The sequence below is a fragment of the Halichoerus grypus genome, chromosome 14, assembly GCF_964656455.1.
Source record: "Halichoerus grypus chromosome 14, mHalGry1.hap1.1, whole genome shotgun sequence".
Lineage (NCBI taxonomy): Eukaryota > Metazoa > Chordata > Mammalia > Carnivora > Phocidae > Halichoerus > Halichoerus grypus.
The window spans coordinates 88,677,520-88,704,799 of NC_135725.1; the positions used below are offsets into that span (position 1 = coordinate 88,677,520).

General features: G+C 51.8%; 1 protein-coding gene across 3 annotated transcripts in view; it reads left to right on the top strand.

Annotated features, from left to right (window-relative positions):
- The window catches only part of ABL1 (ABL proto-oncogene 1, non-receptor tyrosine kinase), a 134,615-nt gene extending 108,610 nt beyond the window's left edge, over positions 1 to 26,005 (top strand). For 2 of the 3 annotated variants that reach the window (XM_036117061.2, XM_036117063.2), the window contains exons 4-11: positions 5,071 to 5,343; positions 12,577 to 12,661; positions 13,517 to 13,694; positions 15,465 to 15,649; positions 17,959 to 18,111; positions 19,633 to 19,722; positions 20,059 to 20,223; positions 22,315 to 26,005. In XM_036117061.2, the coding sequence (XP_035972954.1) occupies positions 5,071 to 5,343; positions 12,577 to 12,661; positions 13,517 to 13,694; positions 15,465 to 15,649; positions 17,959 to 18,111; positions 19,633 to 19,722; positions 20,059 to 20,223; positions 22,315 to 24,032 (2,847 nt within the window). In that variant the 3' untranslated portion in view covers positions 24,033 to 26,005. Of the gene's footprint in view, positions 1 to 5,070; positions 5,344 to 12,576; positions 12,662 to 13,516; positions 13,695 to 15,464; positions 15,650 to 17,958; positions 18,112 to 19,632; positions 19,723 to 20,058; positions 20,224 to 22,112 lie in introns of all 3 variants that reach the window. The other variant, XM_036117066.2, reaches the window with a different exon arrangement.
- The last annotated feature ends 1,275 nt before the right edge of the window (positions 26,006 to 27,280 follow it).

Below are 27,280 nucleotides of genomic sequence, written 5' to 3' on the forward strand. Positions count from 1 at the left end.
GAGGGAGAAGCAGACTCCCCGCCGAGCAGGGAGCCTGATGTGGGACTCGATCCCGGGACTCCAGGACCATGACCTGAGCCGAAGGCAGTCGCTTAACCAACTGAGCCACCCAGGCGCCCCTGGCCAAAGTCCTTATTGCTAGTATCTGGTGCTTTCCATGATGGCAGAGGTCTTTGTACCCAGCGTGGCCGCTTGCTGATGTGTGACTAGAGATCAGCCTTACCAGCTTGCCTTTCGGGCCCTCGTTCTTATCCCAGATGTGGAGCTAGGTTGTTCCATTCTGCAGGATGTACTCCGGGGTGGGGGGCCCTTTGAAACCTTGCCTTCAGCCCACAAGGGTTCCTCTCTCATGAATTAGAACGCCAGAGCACACCGCCCATGAGGGAGGTGATTTCCTGGAGCTGACAGCTTGCTTCCCATCTGTGCTGTTTATCCGAGGTGATCCGTGCCGCACTGCAGTAATCAGTTGAGGTTTGTACTGAACAGGGTAATGGTTTCTTTTCCCTGGAGTTGTTTAACCAGCATCCTAGGAACAGATTCAGGCAGGCATGATCTAGTTTGACAACTCATTAGCCGGGGGTTGGTCCAAAATGCTATTCAGAGGGAGAGAGCAAGGCCTGCGTGTGGGATGCATGATTCACAGAATTTGAGAGTTGTCCGATGAGGACGTCACCCACTCTGTTCAAAAGCTGGTATGTGCCAGGGGAGCACAGGGAGCTCATTTGATCAGGCAGTATCCACCACTGGGCAACTCATCCAAGTGTCCTAGGCCTCCTGCCTTCTTCCCTCCCTCCCTCCCTCCCTGGCAAAGACTCTCCCTTCAGCTGTCCAAGCACCTGGAGACATCTCAGCCCACGGGGTTATCAGTTCCGGCCATCTGCAGAGGCGCCTCTCTGTGAGCTGCACTTGAGGGGGCTGTGTTGGGTGGGATCATATTCCTGGAATGAGTGGAACAGCATCAGAGGTATTGGGGGAGGTATTACAGCAATGCGTGAGACAGTGTGGCTCGGCACTGAAAAAAGCTCACATAGCAGAGCTTTGATGCAATCCTTTTTGGATTTCTAAGGGGAAAATCTAAGGTTGGTAGGAGGGACAGGCTGGGGTTGCATAAGCTCTAATGCCTATTTTCAAATAGCTAATCTTCAGAAAACAACTGAATTTAGAAGATTCTTCTCTAAGGGCCCGAAAGATTGCTTTCTGCCTCCACCCTCTTGGCCCTGGTTTCCCTCTGTTGTCGTGTTTCTGAGCTTCAGCAGCCGTTGTGGCTGGTCAGTCAGCCCAGGGCTCGGGGAGCTTCGAGCCGGACTCTTGCAAGGGCCCTACCAGACTGAGCCATCGCTGCTCCAGGGAGTCTCGATAGTCTTGAAAACCTCCACATCCCCTGGGATCTGATTGTCGTCTCAGTGCTTTCTCCAAGTTCACAATCTTCTGCCAGCGTAGTGGAATTAAAGGCTGATTTTTCTCAACCACCCGCTGCCTGAATCATATTTAGCTCTTCTGGTTATTTGTGTCTACACTTTATTTACTTTCGTGGGATGCCACTGTCAAGTTCCACAATTCCTTATGGCCCTTGATAGAGTCTTTCCTTTTCTTCAAAGACGTTCCCAGGTGATACTTATTTTCACGGTCTGCTGAAGTGACAAGTTCAGGGTGACAGGAATGGAATTTGGGCTTAAGCTTTAGCAGAGATGGCAGGATAGGCCGACTGTATACCCTCGTGAATATTTAAGATTTACCCACCCTGACAGTGGCTTGGCAGGTGCAGGCATCCCAGTGAAAAGCCTGCTGAAACGTGGCTGACCTGCCCTTGTCGAGGAGACCTCGAGCATTATTAAGTACTGCTTAATCATTAAGTCCTGCCCTCCTGCTGGAATGTGGGACACTCTCAGGGTAATGCTGCTTCCTGGCCCCGCAGCCTGTAAGCAGCAGTAGTACATCGAGCGTGGGACCCTGGGGACCGAGGCAGCTGAAGAAGGCACCGGTCTGAGCACTGATAAGCCAGTAAGTCTGGCTGTCAGGAGGAAAGCTGTTTCTGGTGAGTTTGACAAGTCCTATCTTTGGGGTTCCTACATGATCAGGAGGAGGCCCAGTCCTGGCTGAGCACCCAGAGTGTTTATGTAACCAGGTGCATAGCATAATGACATGCCATTCATAATGCATATTTCACTTTCTTCTCGGAACATGCCAGGAATTCCTGACGCAGATTACCCAGTTCACTAGCAAAATGCTCAAACCCAGAACTAATCAGAAGGAAACGAGCAGACTTGACTGTTAGAAGGTGGCTGTGCGGTGCCTTGAGAACGGAGAGTAGTTTTAATATTTAATAAGTGTTGGGATGTAAATTTTATGTTGAAAGATGAACTAAGTCACAGGGTCTGTAGATTTAATTATCGAGAAGGATAAAGTAGGTCCGTTCAGTGAAACCTCCCACAGCTCTGAAATCTCTTAACAGGAGAGCCTGTGAGGGAATCAGATGAGACCAAGAACAAATTCTGCATAAACTTGGGCTTGGGGGAGCCATTAGCCTTCTGATCCTAGGATTGGAGAGCACTCCTTTCAAGCTGACGGGGAGAAGTAGGTAATGAACCTTGCTCCCCGGTGACCGGCCCCCGGAGCCCCGCAAGTGAGCTGGGCTCTTTCACCCGCACTGTGCCAGTGATGTCCGAGCTGGGAGGGATGCTCACATTCCAGGGAATGCCTTCTTGGAGAGGCTCTTCTCTCTTCTCTACACTCCATGGTAGCGAAAACACCAGCAGCTGAGCTGCCCCAAAAGAAGAGGGCTTGGAACACTTGGCACCCGCAGTGAAGTAAGTGGACGACGACAGACTTCCAGAGAGGGGTGGGAGTACGGGCTGTCCCCACGTCCCACTCGGTCTTCTCTGTGAACCGCACTCGTGTCCGCAATGCCCACAGACAAGAGTGTGTGTACGTCAGTGTGTGGACATCGGGCTAAGCGCGGGCTCAGCGGTGCTGACTTCTGCTCCCCACCTTCCCCCAGCACCTTGGTGCACTCACTCTGGGCCGTAAGCATGACTCATCATGTGGCCCTAGAGCAGTTCACTTAGACTAAGGTTCTCCTCGGTGCTCCGAGGTGTAAGTGGGGCCTCCCAGTGGGCCCTCTCCTCACTTCGAAAGGCCCTGCCACTGAGGGGCACCATCTAACAGAGGGACAAGTTCCCCCAGAGCTATGGGGTCTTTCTGGACAATTCTTGGGTTGCTCAGAATTTTATTTTAGTAGAATTGCAACCAGAAGCTTGTAAATTACAGGGGTGCCTGGGTGGCTCAGTTGGTTAAGCGTTTGCCTTTGGCTCAGGTCATGATCTCAGGGTCCTGCTTCTCCCTCTCCCCCTGCTTGTGTGCACACAAGTGCGCTCTCTCTCTCTCTCAAATAAATAATAAATAATCTTAAAAAAAAAAAGATTGTAAATTACATACCTCTAAGTCAAAGTTTGCCGTTGCCTTGCCTGAGTTTTAAAAATCTGTTTACATTATCTCCCCAAGCAAAAAACTCAAAAAGAAAGAAAGAACTCTGTTTACCTTCTTGAGGGTTATAAGTGGGATCAACTCATGTATTTGTTAATGTTTTCTTCTTTTAAATTATTGTAATTATCTAGTATTACCAACATACAGGAAGTGATGGAGCCTTCCATAACCAACTCTGCTGTGTGTTTCAGGCCTTTTCTTCCTTTTTCTGTTTTTAAGTAATAGAGATACTGTAGCTGCAGCTGTAGTAGAACTCAAACTGTTCCGTTCTCTCCCTCCTGCCCCATGCGTCGCCGCTGTTCCAAACACATACCCCTCCTTTGTCTCAGTAGTCAGGGCAAGCCGTGGTTTTTAATGTCTTCCCCACCTTCCACAATCGCTGGCTGCCCTTCATGAGCTAGTAGGTTCGGTTACCTACTGTCTGCCTGGAGCCCAGATGTCCTGTGTGGATTTTAATGTGGAATTGTTTCTTGCAAAGGAAGCATTCCCTCACCACCTCACTGAAATGAACCAAAAAAGAAGGAAAAAAGATAGCTGTCCCCATCCACGCTTGCTTTCTGTCAGCCTGTCAGCTTGCTCCTTTCCCTTCTTCCTTTCCTGGGGCATCCAACGAGAATGACACGTGGATGGGCTCTGCGCATAGGTTCGCGGCAACTGTAGATCTCAGAGAGGCTCGCGTGCGCTGGTGTCTGAAAGCCCCTCTCCTTACTTCCCCACGGTAGAGGAGGCTGTGTGGCCTTTGTGCAGCCCTCCAGTCCCCCACCCCCCGCACTCCACTCCTGGAGCGCGCTGACGGGGGCATCCCACAGGGGCATCCAGCTGGGGTCGGCAAGTCTGGGCCTCTGATGCTACCTAGCCCAAATTGAGGGTGTAAGAATGAGAAGAATTATGTTTTGTTTAGTGATTTCCATCTCTGATTACCGTGTAGTTCTGGATAATTATAAATAATAATTAGAGGTTTTAGGTAATAAGCACAATTATTTTTAAAAAATTACTTTCTTTTCCAATCAGCAAACAGGTACCAAGTTCTTTTCTTCGTTAATTTAATTAGTAACTGCTTATTGAGTATCTATTATGTGCTGTGTATTTCTTATTCTCCACATTGGGGATACAGGATAAAACAGACAGCTTAGGGCTCTACTCTCATGAAACTGACATTCTAGGAGATGTTGACCGTAAATAAGCAAATAAGGAGGGTAAGTGCAATGCAGAGAAGTAAGAGAGGTGGTATGACTAGTGCTGGGTGATGATCAGGTCAGGTGACTGCCGTGACCGTGACATTTACGCCGGGCTCAGGTTGGTAAGAGAGAACCAAGCATGTGGTGATTAGGTGGCTGGAGGATTTCAGGCAGAGGGACCAGCAGATGCAAAGGCCCTGAGGCATTTTGTATCTTTCTGCTTCAGCAAGTAAATTACAGCATGTGTAGAGAAATACAACACAGTGATTTTCTGCACACTCCATCCTGTGTGGAGAGCCATTTATCTGAGGTTTTGCTCTGCACTGACTTAGGCTCAGCAGAGCTGGTTTGTTGGAGTTGTTTGGGTTTGTGTGCGCTCTGTGGGCTGAAGGCTGTCTGTTTCCCTCAGCTCTACGTCTCCTCAGAGAGCCGCTTCAACACTTTGGCTGAGTTGGTTCATCATCACTCGACTGTGGCGGACGGCCTCATCACCACTCTCCATTACCCGGCCCCCAAGCGCAACAAGCCCACCGTCTACGGCGTGTCCCCCAACTACGACAAGTGGGAGATGGAGCGCACGGACATCACCATGAAGCACAAGCTGGGCGGAGGCCAGTACGGGGAGGTGTACGAAGGCGTGTGGAAGAAATACAGCCTGACGGTGGCCGTGAAGACCTTGAAGGTAGGCCCGGGCCTGCCGCCGCCACTCACGGTGCCATTGCCGGTGTGGGGTGGCGCTGCTTCCTGGGTTGCTGCCCCTGCGCTCAGGTCCGAGGGGGTAACGTGCCCAGGAAGTGCCTCTTTGGGCCTCTGTGGTCCCTTTCTTCAAACGGGTTCAGTCCCTCACCCCGACTCCGTGTGCCTCTGCATACAGCGAGAGCCGAGAAGTGCTGTGGTTTTTTGGTGTAAAAAGATGAGTCATTTGGAGACGTGTTTTCATTATATGGCAAGATTCTCTTAAAGCCGTGGGTTTCCGTTCTGTCTGTGTGGCATTTGGATCACTTCCTGTTGAGAGTTAAGAGAAGGAGGAAAAAAAACTAAGTTTTTAAAGAAGGGGATTTAACCAAAAAGCATTTGACTCTTCTGTGGATTTTTGTTGGCAGACTTGAAAGGCAAGTGCATTGGGTGTTCCTAGTAGGTTCCAATTCTGTGTAGTGTGAGTGCAGACCTCTGGAAATGGAGGTGTGGAAAGGCATGAAGGAAGCATCAGGGCTTCCTACGAACTCAGGTACCATCGGGTCATTCTTGTTAACTAGGACTTTCGCCCTCTCCACTCAAGCGTGGGGTTTGTACTTTTCCGGTGGATTTGAAGTCCTTTGAAATCTTTAGGACGCCAAGCAAGGGTTTCACTTGCAAGCCCTCTCTGCCTTCACGAAAGTGATCTGAGCTTTTACCTGTGGCCAGAGCGTCCTCTAGTGTTGACCTGCGCTATTTTCACTTGCTTAAAAAAAAAAGAAAAGGAACCGATTACACTGACACGTGCACAGAGACTGAGAGGGGAGGCCCCCCTGTAGCCATAGAATGGAAACATCCACGACTGCAAGGAAGGGACCCAGGTGTGTGCATGCGCTTCTCTGGAGTCCGTGGGGCGCACGCTTGGAGACCCGTGAAGTCAGATCACTTGCCTTTTAGGGACTCTGTTACTTCCTTTCTGCCTTTACTCAGAGACACAGTAAAGTGGGAATTATGGGTTCTGGCTGATGTAAAGTGCCGCTTCAGAGAAAAGATCGCGTTCTTTAGTTCTAGAAACCAAGAGTGGCTTTCCTTGGTTGTGTCTCCCTTAGATCAGTCCTTGGGGCTGATCTTGTGGGTTGGGGGTGGGAGGTGACGTGGTTTGAGGTCACCTTGGGGACTTCTGGATACTTTCCAGACATGATTTTTTAAAAACACAATAAGCATTTATTGAGTTCCTTGCTTCTGTTCACCAGACCCTGGCCTTAACCCTGGGATTGTGAAAATAGACTAATTCACTTCAGGCTAGTCTAGGTAGTAGAACAGTGTAGCTAGGAGGAGGAATAGGCAATATGATGGTAACCACAGTGTGGTGTGATAGGTGCCAGATCAGAGGCAGGAGCGGGGAGCTCTGACACCGCATGGGAATGGGGCATGGGGTACTGGTGAGCTCCACTTGGGGAGAAAGCATGAAGGGAACCACAAGTTGGTGCCGTGGGGGAGGAACAGGAGTTGGCCAGGGGAGCAGAGGCCTGGACAGAGGTGGAGGGTGAAGAGCCTGCGCTAAGTCACAGAGGGTTTGAACCGGCTAAGGAGCTGGGACGCTATCCTGAAGGCGGTGGGGCGCGTTGAAGGGTTTGATGCACAGATGATTGGATTGGAGCTTCACAAAGACGGCTACGTTGGCGAGCCCTAGAAAAAACGAAACAGCCATTGCCCCGCCTCCCCCAGACCAGGCGAGACCAGGGAGAGGCATGTGCTCATGCTGCAGTGTCTCAGCTTGGCACAGGAGCGAAGAGCGGGCCCGGCTCTCGGTCTTGACCAGCTTGAGAAACTGTTAAAGGCCCAGGCAATACCCACACATTTGCCAGTATTTGCAAAAATGAAACAAGGAATAACAGAAGCACAAAATAAACTAGGTTTCCATCCAGGAAAGGCTTGTTTGAAAACTTTAGAAAGAGGGAGAGTTTGCCCAACTTGAAATGTGGGGAAAACACAGCCCAGCCGCCGATGGTGTGGTGGTGTTTCCTGAGCAACTGAAGGTGGGCATTCCAGAGGAGGGACCCTCCTGGAGGTCTGTCGGTGGTGGCGTTCTCACACCAGTGAAGCAGAATTATCTGGAAGTTTTGTGCCTTTTAGAATATATTTCTCTAATGATGTATTATTAATGATGTATTTTTATTATACTTTTAATGGTTTTCCCCAAGAGCTTTATTAACTTTATGGTCCCACGGTTGGTAAAAAAAAAAAAAAAAGTACAGAATCTAGTTGCATGGATTTCTGGGAGTCGTCACCCCTGCTGATAGCTAATTAGGGAAAAGGGAATGCATCATATTCTAGAGATATAGGTCAACCCAAATTATGGTACTAAGCAACTGCTGGATAAATTACCGCTTCTTCCGCCTCCCCTGCACAAAGCACATGTCTACAATAGGTTTCCCACTTGTCAGATAAGATTAGTGTCACTATTTTGGGCATTTGTCTCCACTGGAGAAGTTGGGTTCTAAATGACAGTGATGGCTAATGTTTATTGAGCTCTTGCTATGTGCCCGGCAGGGTCTGAGTGCTCCATCTATAGCCTCTCATTTAATCCTTTCAGCCACCCTGAGGGAAGGGTCCTCCTGTCGGCCCAGCACCACCACCGTCGCAGGCTTGAGGAAACTGCAGTGGAGGGAGGCGGGGTAGCTGGCCCGGCGTGAGCCAGTGAGCCGCAGAGCCAGGGTTCCAGCCCAGGCAGCCTGCCTCAAAGCCCAGCTCCTTTCTTCTTTCCTTAATTGTCACCCCGGTTCTTACTCCTCACACACCACGAAAAATACACAAACCACAGTTACAAGTCTTAGAAATCCCCTTCCCCGCCCACATTCACTTCCCCTCAGCCTGCAGCTGGATCTCCCTTTCTCTCTAGGACCCAGCTGGGCACCTGAGTCTCCATCTGCTCCCCCCACACACACCTGTTCTGTGTTGCTGGCCCCTCTTGAGGCGGCACAGGTGGCCCCCCCTGCTTTAGCCCGGACTCCATATTGATCCACCAGGCATTGGGTCCTGTACCTTTGGGGCCTGAGACCAGAAGAGATGGGGAAACAGGAGTGCACTAGGCTGACCTCTATGGGTGGGAAACTAGAATTAAAGCAAAGGCCCACTGCTCAAACTACTAGTTTGAGTTCTGACATAATTCAGCAGGTCGTAGGCTTACCTCTACCTGTGTATTATCAATGTGACAGGTGGGATGTGCCTAAGAGAACCAGCTGTCCAGTACAAGAAAGCCCCATGTTTCAAATGAGCCATATTCCAAAAGTTTGTTTATAAGTCCGTTTTTTTCCCCATGAAACGGTTCTGTAAGTCCTGGAATTTGGGAAAGACTACTGTTGATCCAGTGGCATTAGGATTGACTCGTAAGCTACTGACAGATTTACCATTGAAATGGTGGAAAATAACATTGTTGAAAAATGTTAAGACTTAAAATTGTACTCAGTTCATTTTTCAAATAGGTAACGTATGCACATAGTATCTTCTACCCTTGACTTTTGTGACTTTCCAGAAATAGTCCGCTTGTGGGTATCTTTCTGAACCGTACGGCAGCGGGCTCTAGACACTGCTCTGTGCCCCCTGGCGCCTGTGTATCTGGCAGTCGTTCCTCGTCAGTGGACGTAAGGTGGTCTTGTTTCTGCATGGATGTGTTTTAACATACACCAGCCTTCAGCGGGCATTTGTGTTTTTTCCCGCACTTTCCTGCACAGTTATTACAGACTGTGCCATAGGGATTCTTGTTGGACGTGTGGAGACTGTCCTGCTGGTCAGCTCCCCAGAGTACACTAGATCGAGGAGCGTGTACCAATTTGTACTAGACCAGCAGTGCTGGCAAAGTGCCTTGATGCCCCTGTCCTTGCCAACACGGTCTGCTTGGGTTTGGTTTTTGTTGTACGAGCAGAGAAGGAAGGGCTCCATGGCGGCACTGGACCGTCGCGTGCTCCAGCTTTCTGACTCCCCGAGGGGCTGTGCCCAGGGAGAGAGGCAGCCCTCGGAGCCCACTGTTGCCGTGTTGCTCGCTCTTGCAGTGGCTTCTGCTCTGCCTGTGAGCTAGATACACCTGCGAGTTTGAGGACCAGGGCTCGGGGGGTTCTGTGTGAGGTGGTTTCTCGTGCATCTGGTTGGGGAACCCCCTTCCTCGGCCTGGCTCTGGAGCTCTGCCCCATCTCTGCGGCCCCGTCTCTGCAGGCTGCGGGCTGGCACTTCACCGTGGTGGCAGCCTTGCTCAGCGCACATTTGGTTGAGAACCAGGGACAGATGTGGAAACTGAGCTCTCTGTGGACCCTGCTCCGGGGCCATGGTCCCTGCTGAGACGCAGGGAGGCATGAAGGGCACTCGGCGCTGTGCAGCACCAGTGGGACGCTGAGCCATTTACACGAACGCTGTTCTGTGTTAACGCCGTAGCCCGCCTACGCTCGGGGGGAGGCCAGTGAGCAGAAAGGGTGAGGCTGGGTAGAAAGCACCCATGAGATCCTGGGGCCGGAGAATGTGTCTCTGTGAGAACGACCGAAAGCAGTGTTAACTGTCTCTCATTCTAGCGCTGTGTTTAGCCTGCTTCCCGGGCATAGAGATCACCTGTTTTCAGTATAGTAAAACAGGTCCCGCTGGTGGAGTCCTGCCCGCGAGGCAGATGCAGCTCTTCTCCCCGTTTGGGTTCAGAGAAACCTCGCTTATCTGGCATGTGAGTAACTTGGCATGGCCTCGCAGTGGCAGGGCTTGGTCTGTGTAACTCAGAGCCATCCTCTGAACCAGCCCTTATCCTGGCCAGGCCTTCGTGTGCATCTGGGCCAGGCTGGTCAGTCCCCGTGAGGAGAGCCCGGCTGACCCACCACCCTCCCAACAGACAGGGCCGAAACTCAGCCTTCACTCAGTGTTGCCTTCACCCTCATTGATCGGAGTTCATTTTATTTTACTCCGTAAATGGAAGACCTTTCAAAAAAAGATGATGGAAAGTTTTTAAATAAAAGTCAAGGAATAGAACAGGAGAGCATCGGGGGTGTTTCCGGTTTAATGCAGCTACAAAAGTCTGATGCTGCTAGTGGTTTCCATTGCAAATTGAACCAGGCCTGATTCCACCAGGGGGAGACAAGTTCACGCTGATGGTCCTGAAAGAAAAAAACAAGGAATTATTTATACTGTCCACACGTGTATGTGCGTGTGTATGAGTGAGGGGAGAGCAAGACAGACAAAAAGAGGAGAGCGGTGCCTTTGAAAGCCCCGTTGTTCCTTCTGTGTGTCCACGCCTCTCAAGATCCAGACATGGTTCTTTTAGAAAAGAGTCTGTAGCTGTAAGAGCACATGATCTTTCTGAAATGATTTCACTGTGGGTGGTTTATTATGTGGCACTTTTATAAAGGAAAACTCCACTTGTTTAGAAAGCTTTATTTGAGAGCTGCGTTTTGAACATGTTGCTGGCCAGGCAAGGTTCCTGAAGCCCCTGGTCCTTACGTGAGCAGCAGCGACTCGCCGACTCCAGCAGGCGTGTGCTCTCCAGCCTTGACATTAGCGTGTCACCCGGCGGATCAGAGCGCTCCACGCACAAACGGCACGGTCTGCTGAGCGCGTTAAGGAGCAGAGAGGACTCCGAAGAATTGAACAGCCAGTGGGGCGGAGGCAGGAATGAGTTCTCGTCCCCTGTACAGCTTGACGCGGTGACTACCAGCAATGTTTAATTGACATTAGGGCAGCTGACCATTGCTAAAGAGCAGTAAATTGTTTGAGTCTCCGCCTCACAGAGCCCAGGGCTAAGTGGTAATGGGCTGACACGTGTCCTCAGCGGTCGTGCTCCGCTTGTAAACATGACTGACCACAGCAGGCACACGCTAGGGAGAGGATGACCTGTCCTCTGGAAGCGTTCCCCACCTCCGGGGGCAGGAATGGCGCGGCCACGGTGATGCCGCAGTAAGGACACGTGAGCTCATCGTCTCCCGGAGAGGCAGGTATGATGTATAAGGTGCCACATTGAAAATAAGGTTGGGGCGCCTGGGTGGCTCAGTCGGTTAAGCGTCTGCCTTCAGCTCAGGTCATGATCGGTCGTGGGATCGAGCGCCACGTGGGCTCCGCACTCAGCAGGGAGTCTGCTCGGGTTTCCCTCTCCATCTGCCCCTCCCTGCGTGTGCACACGTGTGTGTGTGCACGCGCACGCTCTCTCTCTCTTGCTCTCTCTCTCAAATAAATATATTTTTTAAAAAGTTGCTAAAGCTTTCCTCTCGGGCGAGTCTCTAGTTTTCCAGATCACTCCCCATCCGCCATGCAGTCTTTCTGTCCAGACAAACTTAGACTCCATGCTGAAACTCAGAGGGAGGCGTCCTGCTTCTCCTGCTGGCCTTTGTAAGCAGGCGCTCACAGCAGACCGGGCCACTCCCCCCACCTGCTGCTTGTTGCAGTGATCAGTCAGAGGACGATCCGTTCTTTAAGTCAAAAGAGGTTTACCTGACGCAAGCCACAGAAGCCTCCTGCGTAATAGGGCCAGCCGCCATGTGCGGGGCGAGGTGCACAGCACTCCAGAGTGGAGCCTCGACCCACAGCACCTGAGGAAGTGTGGAAGTAGCATCAGGTTTGCTCTGGGCATTTGCTAATATCTTTGTCTCTTCATGGCATTTAGATACAGTGAACTTGCTAAAACGTGACCTCGTGAGTCCATCGTTAGGGGGGCTGCTACAGAGGATTATTTTAGAACCTGAGGAAATCTACCTGGTGTAGGTAGTGGTGATTGCTTCCTTAAGACCCCCATGACGCCACGTTTTCAGAATCCTCTGCAGTTCAGCATTCTCTATCATATTTTGAGGTGTGGTTCTTCTTTGGTAGGATAGTATCTTTTTGTGTCATCAGGGTCTCTTCCATTAATTGGGTATGTTTCTGATTCTTCAGGTGATTTTTTTTTTTCAATGTTCAGTGTTTTAGGACTCCTTGGAAACCAGCTATTCCTTAGGAAAATAGAAATATCCTCTACATAGCAGCCCCTAGAAGCAAGTTCCCAACATCTATTTATTGCCCTGGGTGAGAATTCACAAGTTCAGCACCAAAGGGGAAAATTCTCTGTGCTGTCGGGGTGACGATCGGCTGCAGGGAATCTGTCCGGTGCAATGTGCGGTCGGCACTGGTGGGCCAGGGTGGTTGTCGGTCGAAGCTCCAGTTTGTATTAACCATTCAAGCTGTACCTTCCCACTTAAACACTGTCCTTGCTGAAACAACTTCACCCCCTTTTTTTCCACAGGAGGACACCATGGAGGTGGAGGAGTTCTTGAAAGAAGCTGCAGTAATGAAAGAGATCAAGCACCCCAATCTAGTACAGTTACTCGGTGAGTGTGCAAAGTTCTGAAGAGAGGGCCTTTTCATTAGACCCTCTCGGGGTGGTGCAGGTGCTTGAAGGAAGAGATGAATGGCTTGCTGCATGGAGATTTCTGATGTGGGCATCTGTCCTCTGCCAACACTCAGCCCATGATAAAAAGGAAGCTGATGTGGGATGGTGTGTGTGTGTGTGTGAGAGAGAGTATGTTATTACTTTATTTTTTTCTTTTTTCTTTCTTTTTTTAAGGCGAGGGGCAGAGGGAGAGGGAGAGAGAATCTTAAGCAGATTCCACACCCAGCATGGAGCCCAATGAGGGGCTCAATCTCAGGACCCTGAGATCGTGACCTGAGCCGAAACCTAGAGTCAGATAGATACTTAACTGACTGAGCCACCCAGGCGCCCCCGTTTTTTTTTTTTAAGGCGGGGGGGAGGACGTTCTTATTTTAAATCGATACCTAAAAGCAGTCAAAGGCAAATCTCAAATGGCTTCTGAGACAAGAATTTTCCAGAGTCCCTTCACTGCAGTTACTCTGTAAGCAGACCTCCCCGTTTTGGGGGTGAACGGACAGTGCTGTAGGCTGTTCCGTGTGTGCCCGACCTTTGCCTCTGAACTCGGCGGCAGCCTCTTCATTGGGGTTCAAGTGCCCGAGAGGAAGAGAAGAGCATGGCCACATCCCTCCCCCAGGAACGTGATCACAAGCCCCGAGTGCTTGGAACTGTGGTAGAGGTTGGACCCCAGACTTAGGGGCAGAGACAGAACCCGTTTCAGGAGCCCTTTACTGTCGTGCTGTCTTTTCTGGCTGGGGTTGGTGCACTCGGGAGCAGAACAGCACACGAAAGCCCGCGATGTCTTTCTTGTTGGCAGGGGTCTGTACCCGGGAGCCCCCGTTCTATATAATCACTGAGTTCATGACCCATGGGAACCTGTTGGATTACCTGAGAGAGTGTAACCGGCAGGAGGTGAACGCTGTGGTGCTGCTGTACATGGCCACTCAGATCTCGTCGGCCATGGAGTACCTCGAGAAGAAGAACTTCATCCACAGGTAGGAGCCTGGCCAGGCGCAAGAGCCACGGAGTGAGCGTGGGGCCGGCAGCCTTTTACAAAAATCTCCAGCCTGCAAGGTCTTAGGGCTCAGCCACTCGCTTTAGTGCTGGCAACATGGTGGGCCTTGGACCAAAGGCAGATGCTGGGTTCCTGACCTCGCCGGCTTCAGGCATGCATCCAGGACCAAACTCAGCAGGCCTAGGCCCTGGGCCCGCCGAGCACTGGATCCCTGTGGTAAGAAATACTTGCCCTCAGCACCGTTCTGGACTACGTGGAATACTAAGTGAAGTTCATCAAAGGCCTCCTTCCTGATAATCAGCGCTCCCCGGGAAGCAGAGTGCGAGGCGGGCACTCAGCAGTAATGACCTCCTCCCCGGGGGAGGCTGGCGTGGCTTCTACACGGGCTCGCGGTCACAGCTGGCGCACGGGCTTTGTTTTTTGCGTTGCGTGTTTTCTCCCTCCTTTCTCTTTATTATCATTTCATTCTCCACTTAATTCGCTGTCCTCTGGTTCAGGGATGTTTCCGCGATTGTCAGAACTGTGTATATGTAGTTCTAAATTAAGCGGCTTTGCTGTTTTGAAGCCTGGAGTGTTTTGACCTTCAAGCGTGCCACAATTATGTTGGTGTTCGCATTCCTTGCTGGTGGAAATGGCTTCCTAGCAAAGTGATGGCCTAAGCAGGACAGGGCCTGATGGGCTTTGCCGGTGACTTTTATACAAGGTGTTCTCCACACCACCGCTATGAACTTTCCTACCCAGTTAACTCAAGTATGAAGCCCGTACATGAGATTTCATAGTGAGGAATAAGAGTAGCATGTGTGAAGGGCTGTCCGTTTCTTGTAAGACAGATTTCCTGTGCTGCGTGAGAGCCTGATTCAGTGCTCCTGTCACTCAAGAAGGTGAACCCTCTGAGGCTGCAGATTGAGATTTCTTGACTTCTCGTTTGCTTTGCATGGCTAGATCCGTTCCCTCTTCATTTCACGAACTTAAAATGCTTTACCAAAATCCTGTTACGCACAAGTCTTCCGCATTTAATTTCTGTCTGATTGCTGATGATCAGGCTATCTTAGGCAGCCATCGCCTGAAGGTGTCGCCTCTTCTCATTCCTCGGTTCCATTTTGCCTTGGGATTTCATGGTTAACATCCACGAACCAGAGATGAGACTCCCACCTCCCTGGGACAATCAGGAGGCGAGAAGAAGCTGATTATACCGGAGAGAATTTGTAGGATACATTCGGATAAGCATCAGAAGGAAATAGGAGAGTGCGAAACACAATTTGGGGGGAAAATGCTGTGGGCTTTATTTTGTTTTGTCCTTTATCAAGTCTGGGTAGGCCAAATGGAGACTCCCTCTGATGGAAGTTGAGGACTGGCTGGTGCCTTTGTTCCCCCCGCCTGGCGTAGAGCTGTCCTAACCGGGCAGACCCTTAGGGGACCGGAGGTGTGCAGGCGTCAGCGGAAACACTTTACGTATTAGCTCACGACCGCTCACCACAGCCCTAAGAAGTAGGCGCTGCCGCTCTCGGCTTCATCATAGGGATGAGGGTAACGGAGGCCCGGGGTCATGAACTTGCCCCTCTGCTGCCTCTCACCTCGGTGGGCGCTCAGGCAGATGCTGAGGGATGAGCGCTGCTCCCGCTGGGGTTTCACACACGTCCCCCGGGCCACTGGACCCAGTTGTCGGGAGTGCGCCTTCACTCGCTGGTGGTGGATTTGTGAGGCCGGGAAAGCTGGCCACAACTCATGGGTGAACGCTTGCTTTTCCCAGAGATCTTGCTGCCCGAAACTGCCTGGTAGGGGAGAACCACTTGGTGAAGGTGGCTGATTTCGGCCTGAGCAGGTTAATGACAGGGGATACCTACACAGCCCATGCCGGGGCCAAGTTCCCGATCAAGTGGACGGCGCCAGAAAGCCTGGCCTACAACAAGTTCTCCATCAAGTCCGACGTCTGGGGTAAGGACTGCTGCTGCTCCCGGTCGGCCCTCGCTGCCAGGGTGGGCTCCTTCTGTTTTCCTCGCTCTCCTTGCCTTTTCACTGCCTCTTTCTCAGTCCTTCCTTTATTTTTCTTTATCGCTTAATCCTTTCTTATTTTTTTTTCTTTCCCACTTTACAGTCTTTACTCCTGTTTTCTCTCCAAAATGAAGTAAAAGCCAGCATTTTCTTCCAGAATAATTCAGATTACCTCCCCCCCCGCCGCAACTTACCATCTTCATCCGAAGCGTGCTGCTTGGGTTTGCGGGGACAGTTAGCCAGCCCTGCAGGCACCCAGGGTCTTCTGAGCAGGGAATGCTGTGTAGTTTGGTTTGGGCTTTACATTGGATATTGCCCTTGGAAGCTTCATGGGCCAGTATTTTTACCTTTTGTTAAAGAACTTCTTATCGTGGCAGGTAGTAAGCATACACTGAAGAAGGCGGAGTTGCATCATGAGCCCCACGCACGCATCACCCTTGCCCGGCCATCAGCTCGTGGTGCTCCTGCACCCTCTGTCCCGCCCCCTCCCCCGACCCTGACTGTTTTGAAGCAGATCCCGATAGCATATGATTTTGTCCACAAATATTTCAGTATGAGTCTCTTAAAGATGGCTTTTTTACTCTTGTAACCACATTGCCCTTCCTCCTCAAATTGACAGTAATTTCTGAATATCATGATACAGTGTTCACATTTCCAACTGAGTCGTAAAAATCCTACTTTTACGGTCTGTTGGAATTGAGATCCGGGCACTGTTCACACCAGGTGGGCGGTCGATGCGCCCTCAGTCTGGTCCCTTAGCTCCGCTCCATCTTTTCACTGCCCTTGCTGTCTGTCTGTTGAAGAAACCCTCTCACGTGTCCTTCCATGTCTCCCACACTGCATCCCCGCGCTGTGGTTTAGTGTGTTCCTCTGTCCCTCCTAGTAAGTGGGCAGGTGGGTCTGGACCGCTGGGTCATCCTCGGGTTTGACTTCTTTCAGCAGGACGACGTCATGCGCCGTGGTGTGCTATTTCATCAACATATCGTGTGATTTTAGCAGCTCCTGATACCCAGTGCCTAGATCCACTCATTTATGAGGGGTTACCCAGTGGTGCTTCTCTCATTCTGTCACTCCTCATTCACTCGTTAGCTTAGTACTTCTGTAAGAGGAAACCTTCATCTACTGTTTGGTTAAGGGGGGGGGGGTCAGTATACAGTTCATTTGGGAAGGACAGCAGCGTTGTTAGCTTCCTCGCTGTTGTCTACCAGCGTTCACACAAACGAGTCAGTTTTTTAATACCCTCCAGTGATGACCAAGTAGATTTTTGGGGTTTCTTTTGTGACACTATTATGAGATATATATATATATATATATAATATATATATATATATATATATTATATATATATATGACATGTTTGAATATATTTTTATCCACTGTAGTTCTTTTCCTTATTGGTACTCCAATTGTCTCTTGTTTGGCCAATGGGAACTTCAGATTGCTCCTGGTTTTGACAAGACCCTTGTAGTCTTTAATAGCATCTGTGCTGTCTGGAGCGATAAAGATATTCCACGTTCATTCCCTGCCCTAGACCTGAATCACCCATTTCTCCAAGAAGTCCTGGTCCCTTTAATGAGATCTGGAATTTCAAGGCTATAATCTGGGCTTTCGAAACTTTCAAATATTTATTTAAAGATTTTATTTATTTTGAGAGCGAGAGCATGCACATGAGTGGGGGAAGGGGCAGAGGGAGAGAATCTCAAGCATACTCCACATGGAGCATGGAGCCCCATACGGGGCTCGAGCTCATGACCCTGAGATCATGACCTGAGCTGAAATCAAGAGTCGTATGTTTAACCGACTGAGCCACCCAGGCACCCCGATTTTATATGATTTTTATGAAATGTTTGGCGTCGGAAGGGGCCTTGGAGATGATACTGTACACCAGAAAGAGGTGGCTTGTCTTAGACACTGAGCTAGTTGGTCTCAGAGCTAGGAGTAGCAGTGGCCTCCCGACTTCCAGCCCTAGGTGCCCTCTACCATAAATCCCAGCAAGGTGGTCACATGACCTCAGAGACACTGGAGGGGGCCGATCGACCCAGTTTCTTCTCCCCTCTAGCACGTTTTGGAAGGGGCAGGGTGTTACCGTCTCATCCTGTCCTGGGCTCTTGGTCATTAAGCCTGGTAAAATGTGCCTGGCTTGCTTCTGAGGGTGTAACTTCTAATGTCCATTGCATAGGCAACCAATTTTAAATGAACGATAGTTAAATTTCATACATCTTGAACCAGCTTTCTCTTCCCTTTTTTTGTAGCTTTTGGAGTATTGCTTTGGGAAATTGCCACCTATGGCATGTCGCCTTACCCAGGAATTGACCTGTCCCAGGTGTATGAGCTGCTAGAGAAGGACTACCGCATGGAGCGCCCGGAAGGCTGCCCGGAGAAGGTTTACGAACTGATGCGCGCATGTGAGCCTCCCCCAGCCAGTTCTAAAAATTCTTTGTGGGCGCTGTGAGAAATTACTGTCCAGGAGTGTATTCCCAGAGTGAAGTAGTCCTCCCCTTCCTTATTCACATTCTTCAGAATCAGCCAGTGTAGCAGATAGGTGCATACTGACTCAGACTTGTTTCTCTGCACGTTGTTTATACATAGTGTTTATATGTGAGGGGTTTTTTGCAAAAATGGGATTGATGGGTATCAGACTTGGATTTCTTAATAATAAATACAAATTCCTGGGCCCTACCTCCAAATATTCTGCTGTTGTAGGTAAATACTCCGGGTGATGTTTATCTAGTTGGTTTTATTATATATATATTTATATATATAAAATCATTCCCTCAACTTTTTTTTTTGCACATGGGCGTATGTATCTTTTGTGTCCATATTTCAAAGACGTCTCTCCCTCTCCCCACTCCCTTATTTTTGTATAGCTGTTTAACTTCCCATTAAATGATTTATTCATTCATCCAGTCCCATTTTGGTGGACATTTGGTGGTTTTGCACATTTATTTGGCTTTTGCCATTATAAACAAAACAAGGATGAACACCCTTTTACGTATACCTCCGTGCATTATGCTGGGATTTCTAAAAGTTGAACCGTTGATTCAAAGGGCTATTTGCATTTTAAATTTTGATTTTACCAAATTGTTTTCCAGGAAAGGTGTACCAATTTATACTCCCTCCAGAAGTGTAGGAGAGTAGCTCTGTACTCTCGCCAACATGGGGCTTCATCAGTCCTTAATCCTCACGTTAATCTTGGGGCACTTGGGTGACTCAGTTGGTTAAGCATCCAGCTCTTGATCTCAGCTCAGGTCTTGATGTCAGTGTCGTGAGTTCAAGTCTCGCATTGGATTGGACTCCACACTGGGCATGGAGCCTACTTAAAAAAATAAATCCTCATGTTAATCTTGTTTTAATTAACATTTCTTTACTGATGAGGATTTCAGACTTTGATAACCCAGAAGTAAGGGTAAAATAGAAGGCAAGCCGTTTATTTGACTTAGTGATTCTCTGCACTTGCTAGAGTGGGGCTGGGGAAAAGATTTATAAATGTAGTTCTTGCTGTCACGTCTCTCTGGGGTTTTACAATCCATATTCCTGCCAATATCTAAAGTCTTTTTGAATTCTTAATGTCTGTAATAGGACACAGTGACATTTGTCACTTTAGCTTGTCACAGCAAAAGATGGTTAGCAGGATTGGGATGCTTTTTTTTTTTTTTTTTAAGATTTTATTTGAGAGAGCACAAGTGGGGAATGCGGCAGAGAGAGAGAGAGAGAAGCAGGCTCCCTGCTGAACAGGGAGCCCGACACAGGGCTTGATCCCAAGACCCTGAGATCATGACCTGAGCCGAAGGCAGATGCTTAACTGACTGAGCCACCCAGGCACCCCGGGGGTGCTTCTTTCATTACCAGACTTTCCTTGAGAATTGCTAGCCCCCAGCTTGTTAGCAGGGCCTTGTGCATGGTCTGACTGGGTTTCGTCCGTCCAGGTTGGCAGTGGAATCCCTCTGACCGGCCCTCCTTTGCTGAAATCCACCAAGCCTTTGAGACAATGTTCCAGGAATCCAGCATATCAGATGGTAAAGTGCCCATTCCTGGGGGTGCCTGCAGCAGTGGGGTGAGAGGTTAGGATGGAAGGGACAGCCAGGCCCTTTAGTTCACTTCCTGCCAGAAAAGCCCAGACCAGCAAAGTTCTCTGAGACCAGAGAACTGGGCAGAAGTGTTGAGCGCGGAGCTGTCTTACAGCCATGCCCAACTCTGAAAAGTACTGAGCGCGGTCTTCTCAGCATCTGTATCTTTTCTCTGGAACTTTGCGTGGATCCCACTCTTACCTGAGGAGAAAAAAACAAAAAACACCAGCATGCCAAACTGACACCATTACTGATGGCCACTGATTTTTGGTTTTGTTTTCGTAGAAGTGGAAAAGGAACTGGGGAAAAAAGGTGTGCGAGGGGTTGCAAGTACTTTGCTGCAGGCCCCAGAGCTGCCCACCAAGACAAGAACGTCCAGGAAAGCTGCGGAGCACAAAGACCCCACTGATGTGCCTGAGACGCCCCACTCCAAGGGCCCGGGAGAGACCGGTATGTCCCCCCAGCCCCACCAGACACCCAGAGGAGTCCACATCCTCAGGGCCAGTGCAGGCAGATGGGAAGCAGCGAGGGAACCTGCACAGAAGGGCAGGCAGATTCCTCGTTAGTGATCCAGCTTTGAAAAGAGGAAGGTTCTCCTCTCTGCACAGCATCCTGCCCCTCCTTCTGGGAATCATTAGGAACCATTGGCTTCAGCGGTTAGTTTGGTCAGGTAGGCACAGGTGCTTATGAAACCGACTGAGAACAGACTCGACTTTTCATGTATTATTCACAGCATTTGTGGTTGCTCTTGCAGGGCAGATAGAACAATAATAAATATTGAACCGAACGATGAGCAGCTTGTTGTGAAAGCACTGATACGAAAAGCTCACTGGAACTGACGGAGCCAAGAGACACCCGCGGCACAGAGCTGGTGTCCACGCGTGGTCTCAGAAAAGACTGTCGGCCACTGTTCCTAGACGCGCGGGGGAGGTGCGATGGTGCACGGGGGTCTCAAGGCATCAGGAGGAATCCTGCCCGCAGACACTGACCTCCTGTCTCCCCTGTGCCCTGCTCTCCTTTGAGTTTGGCTGCTCTGATGGAGCAGTTGCTACTCTCCCAGCAAAACCCCGGGAATCTGGGTTTGTAGAGGCTCCTGGGGGATGCTCTGATGGACCACAGATGAGTGGGAAGGGGCAGGACAAAGCCAGAAAAATGAGATGTTTAGCCATGGCAGGAGTCCCAAATTTTTTTTGTTATGCACCCATATTAGTTTTAAAAGAAAGTCACATGTGCAGCCTGAGTATATATACGTACTAACACAGACATGTGTATTATAAAATACACCAAAAACGTGCACTTAGACGTAAACGTTTACGTTAAAAAATCCACATTATTATAATGCTTTCTTTCCACACCCCCCTGGATCGTCTTGCTCACCCACTTTGGAGTCCGTGGCATATAGACTGTCCAGCAGCTTGGACCTTTGTCCTTCTGTTAGCTGTCATGATTTCAGGTGGTTGAGCAGTAGGGATGCGGAGAGGCCGCTGTGGGAACTTGAGGCTTATTAAAAGCCCAGTGATAAGCAATCATGTTCATTTATGCCCGTCAGTATTCATCTGAGGGGTATTTTGATATGTAATCTCATGGTGAGCCGAGAGTGTCAATTAGCTGTTCAGCACTGAAATAGAGCTGTGCATAATTCATTAGGATTTTACGTTCTTCAACTTCTTCCGCTGGATTAAAGTTTTGGAGGTCCTCGGCTTCCTCTGAGTCAGGTGTCCTGCGTGCCTTCTGGTGTTCTGACAGGTGCCCCCTTGCAGCTCTGCTCCGGTTGTGGACGTCCTCTGTGCTGCTCTGGGTGCTGACAGAAAGCCGCTCTCCTCACAGCTGCCCTCTCAGGGAGAAGTCTGTCATTCCCTAGCCGGGAGCTTGGCAACAGCAGAAAGATTTCTTAGGAGTTACTATTCATATATAAAGAATGCCCATTTAAAAATTTGTAAAGGTCACTACTACTTGTTTGCCAAGTGTAACAGCCCATTGTCACTGTGGTGCGCGGCCCCTTCCCTTCAAACCCCACCTCCTAAGAACATGGATTGGCAGGTCCGAGAGGCATGGGGCCTGACCCTTTGCTCAGCCCTGTCGTGGTTTTTGCATGCTAGGTAGTGGTATTGGGGGGCTCTGCGCTGTCAAGGAAGCCCCAGGGCAGGGATGGGGGGCCCGGCTTTCTGTGCTGGTGTCTTCACAGAAAAGAGACCTGCGCTTTTCCTAATAATATTAACAGTGGTGACAGTAGTTAGTGAGAAATTATGTGCTGATAGCTGGGACAAATGCTTTACGCTCACTGCATGATGTTCACACAACAACACTATGGGTGTGTTTTGTTCCCCTCCGTTTCATAGATGCGAGAACGGAGGATGCACGCAGAGGCGTCCCTCGCCCAGGCCAAGGCTGGGGAGTGGCAGAGCCGGTGCTCACAAGCAGGCCTACCAGCGCCCAGACCCTTGGCTGCTCCTCTGTAGAGAACAGGGGGCCAGCCCCAGGGTCCCCCCACAAAGGAGCCTCCAGTCTGGAGTTGTGAAAACTCTTCCCACTATGTTTCAGATCCTCTGGACCACGAGCCTCCTGTGTCTCCACTGCTCCCTCGGAAAGAACGAGGTCCCCAGGACGGCGCCCTAAATGAAGATGAGCGCCTTCTCCCCAAAGACAAAAAGACCAATTTGTTCAGTGCCTTGATCAAGAAGAAGAAGAAAACAGCCCCAACCCCCCCGAAACGCAGCAGCTCCTTCCGGGAGATGGACGGCCAGCCCGAGCGCAAGGCGGCCAGTGAGGAAGAGGGCCGAGAAACCAGCAACGGGGCGCCAGCCCTCACACCCTCGGACGCAGCCGAGCCAGCCAAGTCCCCAAAGCCCAGCAGCGGAGCTGGCGTCCCCAATGGAGCCTTCCGGGAGTCAGGGGGTGCAGGCTTCCGGTCTCCCCACCTGTGGAAAAAGTCCAGTACACTGACCAGCAGCCGCCTGGCAGCCGGTGAGGAGGAGAGCGGCAGCAGCTCCGGCAAGCGCTTCCTGAGGTCCTGCTCTGCCTCCTGCGTGCCTCACGGGGCCAGGGACACAGAGTGGAGGTCTGTCACCCTGCCTCGGGACCTGCAGTCCACGGGGAGGCAGTTCGACTCGTCCACGTTTGGAGGGCACAAAAGCGAGAAGCCAGCTCTGCCTCGGAAGCGGGCAAGTGAGAACAGGTCCGATCAGGTGACCAGAGGCACGGTGACTCCCCCACCCAGGCTGGTGAAAAAGACCGAGGATGCAGCGGATGAGGTCTTCCGAGACGCGGGGGAGTCCAGCCCCGGCTCCAGCCCTCCCAGTCTGACTCCGAAACTCCTCCGCAGGCAGGTCGCGGGGGCTCCTTCCTCTGGCCTCCCCCACAAGGACGAGGCCGGGAAGTCGGGTGCCTTGGGGACACCTGCCACAGCTGAGCCGGTGCCCCCCGCCAGCAGAGCAGGGCCAGGCGCGTCCGGAGGGACCGGCAAGGCCCCCACCGAGGAGCCCAGAGCGAGAAGGCACAAGCCCTCCTCTGAGTCCCCAGGGAGAGACAAGGGGAAACTGTCCAAGCTCAAACCTGTCCCGCCGCCCCCGCCACCAGCCTCCGGTGGGAAGGCCGGGAAGCCCTCTCAGAGCCTGAGCCAGGAAGCAGCTGGGGAGGCCAGCACTGGCGGGAAAGCCAAAGCCATGGCCGTGGTTGTGGATGCTGTGAACAGTGACACCATCAAGCCCGGTCCGCTGGGAGAGGGCGTCAAAAAGCCCGTGCTCCCGTCCATGCCAAAGCCACAGTCGTCCAGCAAGCCGGCGGGGACCCCAACCAGCCCAGCTCCCTCCCCCTCCACCTTGCCATCGGCATCCTCCGCCCTGGCTGGGGACCAGCCAGCCTCCACTGCCTTCATCCCTCTCATATCGACCCGTGTGTCTCTTCGGAAAACCCGCCAGCCTCCGGAGCGGATCACCAGTGGCACCATCACCAAGGGCGTGGTCCTGGATGGCACGGAGGCTCTGTGCCTGGCCATCTCCAAGAACTCCGAGCAGATGGCCAGCCATAGCGCCGTGCTAGAAGCCGGCAAGAACCTCTACACGTTCTGTGTGAGCTATGTGGATTCCATCCAGCAGATGAGGAACAAGTTCGCCTTCCGCGAGGCCATCAACAAACTGGAGAATAATCTCCGGGAGCTTCAGATCTGCCCGGCGACAGCAGGGAGTGGCCCAGCGGCCACTCAGGACTTCAGCAAACTCCTCAGCTCCGTGAAGGAGATCAGTGACATCGTACAGAGGTAGCAGAGGCCAGGCGTCAGGCCAGCTGGAGCCCCCTGCCGTGCGTGAGGGCTTCCCCACGCCTGCCACGGCGGCTGACACGAGACCAGTGGGTTGGGACGTTGGCCCGGGAGCACTGCGCCGGACGGAGCTGAGGGTCACGGTGGAACACAGCCCTACTACCTATGTTTTGCTCCGGCTGTGCTCCTGCACTTTCCCCTTCCCCAGCCCGGGCTCCCTGAGCCGCCTCTGTTCCGAGTTCTGTCTGTGGAGTTCCTGCTCTGTGGACTTCCGTTGGCCCACCAGCCTCTTGCCCACGTAGTGCTTCAGGACCGAGCTCTGCGGGCCAGGTGGGAAAGCGGATGAGCATTTTTTTTTCGCTTTTCTTTCCAGAGGCCCTCCTCTGGCTCTGCCTTCTCCCTACTTCCCTCAAGAACGAGTGCCCTGAACAGGAGCCTTTTCACCAAGGCCGAGGAACTGTCCCCTCCACTTACCCCAGGGAGGGGGCCTGTGCACTCCTCTTCTTGTGCTTCCTGCACTGAAGACACATTTCCAGAACTCCATCCTGGAAGGGGCTGCCAGCTGGTCACTCTGCCCTCTGTTGCTGCCGGGGGGCTGGTGCCCTCACATTTGCTCGTGTGACGGACAGCTCTTGATTTGGGGGATAAAACAGGGTGCTAAGACCAACCGGCCTTTGGGTCCTGGGACAGGTGGGGAAGCTGAAGAGGCCCGTGGTGTGGGAGACTGTCCTTGTCATCCGTTCTCTCGGTTCCTTGCTGTCTTGTGACAGGCACTGCTCATCCTGGATGGAAAGCTTGAGTCCTAAGGGTGGCAGGGTCTCAGCCTGGCGTACCGGGGCAGGGGAGGCAGGAGGGATGGCTAGCTGGATGAACAGCTGGTGCCCAGGTGGCCTGGGGCTAGGCCTAGGCAGGTCTGCTTCGGGCCCAGGTCACCTTCCTTTGAGATTTCCAGGTGCCCAGAAAAGGCACTTGCTCTTGATTTCTGACTGATCTCTTTCTCCTCCCTTGTACTCCTCTGAGACAGAGTAGATTCATGCAGAGCTCTTTCCTGTGTGACAAGCCAGTCCTCGGTTTTCTGGAGTTCTTGAAGCATTCCGTGGCCCTGCCCTCAGCCCAGCCACCTCTGGTACAGCAGGACCTGCCATCGGCCACCAGCACACGGGAGGAAAGGGACTGTGGAGCCAAAGCCCCAGCCAGTGCTGGCTGTGCCCTAAGGGGCAAACGTCCTGTTGAATCACCACGAGCAACACTTAGTCCCCTGTTTCTGTTGGGGTTATCAGAGATGAAGAAGACCACAAACAAATGAAGCCCCAGAACGTGTCTCAAAGAGCAGGCCTTTGTCTGCTCTCCCCAGGCGGCCCTGGACCAGGCTTGTGGGGCAGAGGCCGGACCGTCTTGAGCTTGACCTAGAGCAGCTACTGAAGAGTGGGCAGGCACGTGCCTGCGCCTCGTGCCAGGCCCAGGAGCAACCACCTTCCACCCCCATGCCTTCTCGTGCCGTGAGCGCACATGGGCCCCATTTTTACGCTCCTCACCTAAACTTGTATTTTATTTCTCTGGTAGAGATGGTTTACGCTGTCCTCACGGCGCATCACCTCTTTGCCCACCCTCCCCCCAGACTGCTGTGTTACACAGACTGAGGGAGGTGCTCGAACACCGCCAGAGGCCTTGCAGACAGAGCAAAACAGACCCCACCCAGCTTCTCAACTGCGTTTCCATGAGGTCCTGGTCTCTTTGTTCACATGATGTGCCACTATATTTTGCATTTATACCTTGGTATTACACTCTTTTATAGACTTGCTCTTTTATAAATGACATGTAAATAGTTTTCCACTATTCTCCCTTCTCAAATGCCTATGGTGTCTTTTTTTTTTTTTTGGTCCAGTACATTTTGTTTCTGTATATGACTCTGTGTTTTTTGAATCCACATCTCTCCGTAGTATTTTTTAAATAAATGTTTACAACATTAGAACTCGGGCAGATTGCTCTGGTCTGTAATTTTCCCCTGTTGTTCAGAGCTGTGGGGGGCATGTGGTGGTGGGGGTCCCTGTTTCCCTGAAGGAGGACTGGAGGCTCCGTGGCGGGATTGCAACGCAAATCCTGCATCTTCTTCGGCCTTCCGAGAGCAGTCTCCAAGTCCTGGCCTCAGGCCCTGCTTGTGCCCTTGACACTGATTTTGCCAGCAGGAGGGGCCATGTCCCACTGGGGTGGGAAAGGAAGATGAGCCCCAGGGCTGTGCTCGCTGTCAGCCTGTCACAGCATCACTGAAATGGGGAAGAGGTGTCCTGGACTCCGCTGGCCTGGAAGCGTTCGTCCCCCCACAGGTGTGCTTTTCTCTGCGAACTTGCCCCAGCTCCCCTCCCCCCCAGCCCCCGAAGCGCCCCTCGCTCACGGTGGTCCACACGCCCCGTGTCTTCTCTGTGTACAGGGGGAGGGGCGGGGGCAGGGGTGCTGGCCTCAGGGTGATGGAAATGCCACCCGACGGGCTGTGGCCTCTCCAGCCTCCCACCAAGGGGACCAAAGGGGGCACGTGCGGCTGTTTCCCTGTTTGGGCCTCCATTTAGCGCCAGCTGACAGCTCAGAAAGTGGAAATCAGAGAAGTAAGTAGTGCTCTCTGATAATGATACTTATTAAGCCGCAGACTTGTCAGAAGACACAGATCTGCTCACCAGAGCGTGGTGAGGAGCACGGTTCGGCGGAAGCTCCGCGCCGGAGGTGAGGACGTGGGCCCTCGTGAGGCGGGGGCTGCTGGGACCACGGAGCGCGCTCACGCCCAGGAGCTACAAGACCTCCTCCGCTGTTTCACGGAGGCAGGAACGGAGGCCCGGGCCACACTCTGTCCGTGGCTGAACCATAGCTGGACACCGGATTTCCCGGGTCGGGGCCGTCTCCTCAAGGGACAGCTCTGAAGTCGGAAAGAAGACACAGAGTGACTACAGAGACAGCCACCACCGATGGCCGCTCCCTCCGTGCCAGACGTGCGCCAGCCCCGCAGTCTTCACGGCGGCCCCTGGCAGAGCACGTTACCCCATTTTCTTGACACCCAGCAGTGAGGTTACAGTCACGGCTCGAGCGTGGCGTCACATGCCAGTCACCATGGCACCTGTGCCCGTGGGAAATACGGGTCTTCTCTCAAATAAGAATCTTGTGTGTGCCACCTGAGCTTCAGAAACTGCCTTGGGTCTGGCCGTTCTGGAACAGCAGTTCTTAACTTTGTTAGGCCACAGAACCCCTTGAGAACTTAGCGCGCTG